Source organism: Sitophilus oryzae, unplaced genomic scaffold, assembly GCF_002938485.1.
Source record: "Sitophilus oryzae breed Bouriz unplaced genomic scaffold, Soryzae_2.0 scaffold_1508_pilon_pilon, whole genome shotgun sequence".
Taxonomy (NCBI): Eukaryota; Metazoa; Arthropoda; class Insecta; order Coleoptera; family Curculionidae; genus Sitophilus; species Sitophilus oryzae.
Window position 1 is genome coordinate 1,075,170 of NW_022146179.1, and position 8,293 is coordinate 1,083,462.

The 8,293-nt window shown below is 35.0% G+C and overlaps 1 protein-coding gene across 2 annotated transcripts in view; it reads left to right on the forward strand.

The window, feature by feature from the left end:
• The window catches only part of LOC115878364, a 77,787-nt gene extending 69,526 nt beyond the window's left edge, over nucleotides 1-8,261 (forward strand). For both annotated transcript variants that reach the window (XM_030894836.1, XM_030894835.1), the window contains exons 8-13: nucleotides 2,007-2,202; nucleotides 2,271-2,428; nucleotides 2,486-2,744; nucleotides 2,865-3,027; nucleotides 7,670-7,855; nucleotides 8,105-8,261. In XM_030894836.1, the coding sequence (XP_030750696.1) occupies nucleotides 2,007-2,202; nucleotides 2,271-2,428; nucleotides 2,486-2,744; nucleotides 2,865-3,027; nucleotides 7,670-7,855; nucleotides 8,105-8,211 (1,069 nt within the window). In that variant the 3' untranslated portion in view covers nucleotides 8,212-8,261. The remainder of the gene's footprint in view (nucleotides 1-2,006; nucleotides 2,203-2,270; nucleotides 2,429-2,485; nucleotides 2,745-2,864; nucleotides 3,028-7,669; nucleotides 7,856-8,104) is intronic.
• Nucleotides 8,262-8,293: the final 32 nt, after the last annotated feature.

Sequence of the window (8,293 nt, forward strand, 5' to 3'; positions counted from 1 at the left end):
TAAAAAAATACATAGTGTTTTTGAAATAACGAAGTTTTTATATAAAATAAATATTTAAAATAGACCAGCAATTTTTGATACCCCTGTATACATTTAAGGAAGCAATACAATTTTTTAGTAAAGTTTATTTCTCTCGCTTCAAAGTCAGCACAAGAATTAACTCTGAAAAGTAATAAACAGGGTGTTGACAAACTTTTTTATTATAGCATGCATATTTAAATATCTTTAAATATCTCAAAAACCAAAACTTTTAAACATATTAAACCCTTATAATAAATACTTTATTTTTTGTTCAAGAACCCTAATATAGTTTGAAAGAGCATTTACATCTGCTTCGACTTATTTAAAAAAATACATAGTGTTTTTGAAATAACGAAGTTTTTATATAAAATAAATATTTAAAATAGACCAGCAATTTTTGATACCCCTGTATTCCTGTATACATTTAAGAAAGCAATCAAATTCTTTAGTAAAGATTATTTCTCTGGCATGAAAGTCAGGCACAAGAATTAACTCTGAGAAGTAATGTACAACTTGTTGACAATTTTTTTATTATAGCCTGCATATTTAAATATCTTTAAATATCTCAAAAACCAAAACTTTTAAACATATTAAACCCTTATAATAAATACCTTATTTTTTGTTCAAGAATCCAAAAATGAAATAAAATACCGGGTGTTCCATTAGAAAAAATATAACTTTGGTATGGATCTTAGTTCTGACACACCCTGTACATTTCAAAATAATTTTAAATTGTGCACATTGCCTTCCCACATATACCCATAAAATATTTTGTTTCTACATCTTCCCGTTTTCGTATAATCAACCGAGGCGAATAAGGTGCGCCACCCTGTATACTTTTAAAAGAATATTTCTTTTATTCGTATACCGATGAAAGTACAAATAAAAATATGATATCCTTTAACATTACAGCTGTATTGAGCTGCAAAAGCTTGAAAAGAATAGTATGAAAGAATAATATTTAGGTATACCATTATTAGCATGTTAGCAAATTATACCCGGTGTATTTCAAAAGCGGTTCACCCCTATTTTTTTATAGGCCAACAAGGATTTCTAAACAAATTTATTAGCACCCTCAAACATTACTTGTTCAGTCAAAACGTATCAATCAGTAGATCATACCTGTTCAGTCAAAACATATCAAACGTATTAAGACGTACGCACACTGGTGCGATCACGGCCGCGATCACGATCTCCACGCGGCCGCGGCCAAAAGTTGCTGAAGAATACATATGAGCCGTTTCGCATTGGCGCGATCGAGTTTTGGAGACGAAGCGGCCTGGCGGCGTTCTATTCTGCGGTGGCGATCAGATTCAACTTGTCGAGTTTGATCGCGTGATCGCGACCCAACTGATACGAATTTTCCGTTATTTTGTGTGTTTTTCTTGTTGCAATTTAGAAATGAAGTTAACAGAGTAGCTAATTAAGGCCGTAAAAATACACAAAATTCTATATGATTTATCCGATCCAACAAAAATAATAGAATTAAAAATAAAAAGTTTGAGACAAAATAGGAGTTGCAATTGGATTAGATAGTACATATGTATACATTTTTATTGTTTAAGTTTAAATATTGTAGATAAATATTTAAGAATGTTTTTTTTTTCGGTATACATAATTCACATTTTTAATTTGTACCTATGTATACCTACAGGATGGCGCACAGGTACGGGGGTGAACGTGAACGCGTTGGTGTGTGCTAGAATGATCGTTCATGTTATCGCTGCCCTGATCGTGATCGTGATCGCGGCCGTGATCGCACCAGTGTGCGTGTAGCTTAAAAGGACGGACATCTTACTTCGGTTTGCTTCGGTCTTCCGTTTTAACTGGCATGCAAAACATAAAGTAGCTTCTACCTGCTACGACTAACCGGCATAAATAATTCACTAGGATTGAAATTAAATGAGCAAATTTTTATTTAGAAACATCATTAGAATTTAGCGTGTTACTATTCGAAATTATCATGCGTAAACGTTTAATTTTAGCGCGGAAAGTTCAAATTCCAACAAACATGATAAATCAACAGAAAATATGAAGGAAAAAAATGAAGATACTAAGGATTGGGTGACATTTGAAGATGAAGAGGACGAAGAAGTGTCAAAATACGTACGAGTCAAGGACTGGGAAACTTTCGAAGACGAAGAGACTGGCAGCAAAGCTAAAGCAGATCCTTTGAGTGAGGTTATAGTGATTTTAAAGTTGCTTAACGCAATAAAATATAGCTAGATTTTAACTAAAATTGTTTGCAGGCCAAAGCCGACAAACCTGTCAATTTGGAAAGTTTTGATGGACCTGAAAATTCAAAGAAAAATGATCCTAACGAAAGAAATCATAAAAATTTACATCTCGAAATGTCATATGGCAAAGACGAGGATCTAGAAAGACCTACAACAATGAGCGTCAACGGGTAATATAATATTATAAAAAAGTAGTCGTTCAAAAAAGTTATATCTTTTTTATTTAGGATGCCAATACCGTTGTTTGCTGATACTCCAGTGAACCACAACAACACTTACAGCTACGATATTTTAGAGGACCAAACTCACTCGTCACAACCAACTGTTTTTATGCCGCAGCAAAGGACTAATGCTATTGAGACATTTTCTAGGACAACTTGTGAAGTTCTTAGGCAACCTACGTTCTACAAATCACTCATAACGGTCATCACGACGAAATGGTCATTTTTTGTTTTTTTTTCTATGTTTCCTTGCTACTTCTACCAAGTAAGTATATTTATAGCAATAACTTACTTCTGATTTTTCTTATTACCGATTCTGAACAGTCCTAGAATTAGGTTACGCATGTATTTATATTCCATGATTAATGAACTTTTCTTCTGTTAGGAAGTTATTGATTTGAAGATGCGTCAACTGTCAAATCTAGTAGGAGCCATATCAATAGCAACCCTTCTGTTTTCTGGTGCTCCTTTTATGATTGAAATCGATAAAAGGCACAGGCCCAAGATGATGATGGCTTTGACATGGGTAGGAGCCTTGGGATACTTAAGTATGTTACTTTAAGCCCTTTAAGGCTGGCAATAGAGGGGCATGCGATGCGACGCACAGTGTTGCATCCAATGAACAAAATCCAAAAACACGAACAAATATTTTTTTTACATTTAAAAAAATATAATAGCTCCCGTATACTAAGGGCTGGCAAAGGTTAGTCTAGGGTCAAGATTTCCGTATGTAAGAAGAATACAATGCGTTTATAATGTACTGTACAAAGAGAGAACAGTAAACACGTTGCCAAACGTATGAAATAAACCGAGAAACTGTGCACATTGCTAAGAGACGTGGAAGGGGATATAGCAGATTTGTCGCAGTCGACCGGTTAACCCAATCAGTAATCAGTAAATCAGTACATCTGTCAGTACTTAAAGTTCTAGGGAAAGGTGTACATCATGGATTCAGCTTCACAATTTAATTACGCCCCGTGATACTTTATTTGTATATTTATTAACTGGTAGTTGTAATTTTCCCCATAGCTTGAAAATTTTTAAGTGCAAGTTAGGAACACTTGCATTTTTGATAACAAATAAATGGAATTAAGTTCGATAGTGGTCGCGCTACTAGAACTCTAGATTCAAAAATCGATAAATCGATATCTCGAAATCTATTAAAAATAATTGATTGTAGTTTTCCAAAAACTTTTTTCGCAGACAGTATGTAAAAATCTTTATAAATAAAAAAGTTACACGATTGCTGAAAACTACTATGCACTAAAAGTAAATGGATTGGTTGTTTAAAATTATAGAATGAAAAAAAAACAACCTTATCGATTTTTTCTTATGTAAACATATTGTAAATGATCCGAGATCTGATCTTCAAAATAAAAAAAGCATGAATATCTAAAGTGGTTCTTAAGTTATGGCGTGTTATTATGTTAAAAGTTGAGTTTTTAAATTATCGCGATTACTGAGGTTTTCTCGTTATAAAAAACATGTACACCCTAACGATATCCTTATAATTCCATTTCAGATGCTCAGAAACATATCTAATTATTTTATCTAGTTACCTTTTCGAAAAAAAATCTTAAAAATAAGCGGATTGCGATCGTAATTTTACTTTACTTGATAGGGAAAGGCGTACCGGCAACACATACATATATACATACTGCCATTACTCGCTGACGAGTATTTGACACGCATCAGAAGATGGTCACGCAAGGCGTTTTCTTTCATGAGCCTTTCTGTGACTGAAAAGCCCAATACGTGATGTTATTTGTCTACCGCACTCCGGACATTCAAAGATCTCATTGCTTTGTTGCCTCTTAACTTTTTGGTTCTCGCTGTTAACTGAGTTTACAATTCTTCTCCATTGAGTTCTATTGTGAGCTGCTACTTCCCACTCATTCTGCACATTAATCCCCTTTAAGTTTTCGTGGAAAATGTCCTTGTACCTTTTGAGTTGTCCACCTGGCCTCCTCTTACCGTCTACAAGCTCACCGTAAAGCAGTGATTTTGGTATGCGGTTTTCTTGCATTCTGCATACGTGACCAGCCCATCTTAATCGGGATTTTGTAACCATGACTTCAATACTCTCGCAGTTAGCTTTTTCAAGAACCGATACGTTTGAGACGAGATGGAACCATTTGATTCTTAAGAGTTGTCTAAGGTGTCTCTGTTGCAACTTGTTTAATGCGTTCATGTGTCGGCGGTACGGCACCCAGGTTTCGCTCCCATATAACATGGTGGGGATTATTATTGCTCGGTACACTGCAAGTTTCGTTTTTGTGCTCAGGTCATGGTTGTAGAAAACCCTGTCTTTTAATTTCCAGAATGCTCTTGAGGCGCTGCTAATCCTGTGCTGAATTTCAGAGTCGATATTGGCCTTTTCCGAAATCAAACTGCCGAGGTAATTGAATTCCGCTACATATTCCAATAGTTCTTCTCCGATTTTTATAGCATTGTTGTGATCTTCCGGGGGAGTGCACATGATTTTAGTTTTGTCGATGTTTAGCTTAAGGCCCAAAGCCTCGTATGCCCAGGTGTTCAACATTTCTTGTAATTGCTGTACAGTTTTTGCAACTAGAACGCAGTCATCAGCGTATTGAAGTTCTGTGATGAATTTTGTACGTGTTTTTGCCCTGAGTCTTTTTATGTTGAACAGACCGCCATCATATCTGTATCTAATGCCCAGTCCTCTCTCCTGCAGTTTGCTGTCCACTATAATGGAGAGCGCTGCCATGAATATGTTGAATAGGAGAGGCGCTAAGACACATCCCTGCCTAACTCCTGTATTTGTCAGAAAGGGATCGCTTAGTGATCCATGATGTGACACTCTTGACTGGTTGTTGTTATGGAGGCTTTTACACACTGTAAGAAATTTGTTGGGTACTCTGAACTTTTTCATAATTGCCCAAAGTGCATCTCTGTTCACAGAGTCGAAGGCTTTTGTTAGGTCGATGAAGGCAACATAAAGTTTAGACTGCTGTTCTTTTACTTTTTCCTATAGTTGGCGGATGGAAAATATGGAATCGACGGTGCCGCGGTTAGTGCGAAAACCCGTTTGCGATTCTGGAAGGATTTTTTCTATATGTGGGTGCAGGCGGTTTGACATAATTTTTGCAAGAATTTTTCCGCCGATAGCCAAGAGTGAAATTCCCCGGTAGTTTCCGCAGTCTGATGCACTTCCTTTGTTCTTAAATATATTCACTATATTTGCGTTGCAAAAGTCCTGAGGTACCTCTCCGCTTTCCCGTATGACATCGAAGAGAGCCTTAAGATGACCAATAAGTTCTTTACTTGCACACATATAGATTTCCGCCGGAATCGCGTCACAGCCAGCTGATTTGTTGTTTTTAAGCTGTTTTATGGAGGCCTTTATTTCCTGTTCTGTTATTGGGATATCTAATACATCGAGGCTGTTATACTGAGGTATTGTGTTTAGCGCTTCCATATTGGGGTTATTTTCTTGGTTAAGGATATGGCTGTAATGCTCTTTCCAGCGGTTTCTGATTTGCTCTTCCTCTTTTAGAAGTTCGCCAATTTGTGCCATGATTGGGCAGCTTGCCTTCTTGGTTGGGCCGTATACTTCTTTTACAGCCTCGAAGAATTTACGGTAATCGTGATGCGTGGCGTACTCTTGAATCTGATTAGCTTTCTGTGACCACCAGTTATCTTTTAGTTGACGTAGTTTTCTCCGAAGCGTGTTGTTGGCTGCTTTAAAGTTGTCTACCAGCCTTGGGTTGTGTGGATTTGCAGGCAACAACGCAACAGCACACCGTCGCATTTCTCTCGCTCCGACTTAATAGGATCCCTATGCGATTTACTTCCATACATGTAAATACCGACCCAAAAGTTACAGTTGTCAGCACGGTATAACGTTTAACGCCTTGGGAGTAGCAAGGTACGGCTTACCATGCTAGAGCCGTTCGGTATAGTTGATAATAGACAATTTGATCGTCATGTCAACATATTTTGTTATTAAGAACTGTTACATTGAATTAAATTTTAAGTAAGATATTCATCGTGTTCTTAATTGTTTTGGTGAATGATGGAGAATAATTTTGAATGTATGCATGTTACTGTATATTTAAATAAGTTATGATTGTTATCCAAGCGTGTTTACCAATGCCTATATGATTTTATTACCGTTACTTTTTTAAAATATTGAATAATAAAGTTTAACCAAGGTTCTAAAAAATATATATCAAAACATATGAGATCTTTTTTTCATGAATATATCGGTCATCAGACTGCACTAAAATATTATTTTATGCCGTTTGTTGCCGTTGTTCTTACAATTAATAATTTTTCAGATGAAATCCCTCAAATCCAACGCAAGTTTTTTTATAAAGCTGTGTGTTTAGTGTAGTTTCGCACACACGTGCAGAAACCCCAAAGAAATAGTATACAGACTGGATCAAAGGGCAACTTAAATGTAGCCCCTTTTTTATAAGTGTATAAAGTGTTGATTCTAGTAATTACAAATTCTAGTAGTACAAATTCAAATTTTTATATGACTATTTTATACTCTATTTATGGAAGTTATGATAGTTATTTTATTCTATATTTATGGTAGGTATGCTACCTGTATTACCTTCGAGTTTCCATGGTAAAAAAAGAGCATATTTAAAGTTACTTTTTGATCTACTCTGTATAATCTTTTTTTTTTGACAATGTGTGAAAACTATACTAATTAGCCTGCTTAATATAATGATAAATCATACTTATAATTATGTAGTTTTTTGAAACTTAAAATGTATAGCAATGTTAAAGAAGAGCATTATAAAAAATCACTCTGTATCTAGTTTTTAACCCCGTTATTTTTTTTATTAAATTACTATTATATTTAATTTCATGTTTTAGAATATATTTTTACTGGGACTAATTCAACACCCTGTATTAAAACAAATACCAAGCGGTAGAATTAAAATATTAAATATTTATGTGTTTATACATAAATAAATCATAGTTTTATATAAATAAATCATTTGTTGTCAATTATTAAGAACAATACTATTTTTGTCCTTTATTCCCTACCTGATGCAACACTGTGCGACGTGCGCAACACACCGCGTGTTGTTCGCATCAATAAAAATTAAGAATATTTAGTGCAATGGAATAAACGACCGCACCAGAGTGGACTGAATATTTATCGATTTTTTAAAATATGTACTCATCTCTGTATTTCTTTTGATTCAGTGATCGCCGACTATGTAAGCGAAGGTGTATTACTGTTTGGGGCTGTGCAGATAGTACTTAGTTTAGCCGCTCTTCAACATGTCGGAAGTTCTTTGTTGGGATTGACAGTTAAAGGAGAATCTACAAAAGAATATGCTCTGATTTGTGTCTTATCCGGCCTATCTTTTCTGCTTTTCACCGCTATAAGTAAGTAAAATATTGTCACTGTAAATTTTGTCGTATCGTTTGTTGTATTGCGGATTCTAATAAAAGCAATATAATAATATGTAAAGTCTGCTCGGCGAGAGAATATATGATTTTGACCGACATCATCTGAAAATCATTTTCAAAAAAAACATTTGATTGAAAATGACAGAGAACTGTTAGGAATATTATATATTCTTTCGTTGGAGTCTATGCACTTTTAATATCTGATTTTTGTGTTCTGTTTTCTAGATTTCAGTTTTAAACAGGTTTTTCGAACGATGGGCATTCTTCATTTCTCCATTGGTTTCCTTTGGCTAGGCAACTATATTTACAAAAGACTTCGCATGGTTCTCTAGACACTCCAGCTATAAATAAGCAAAACAACGATTAGCACAGACTGAATTTATTAAAAAAAAAAAAATATATATATATATATAT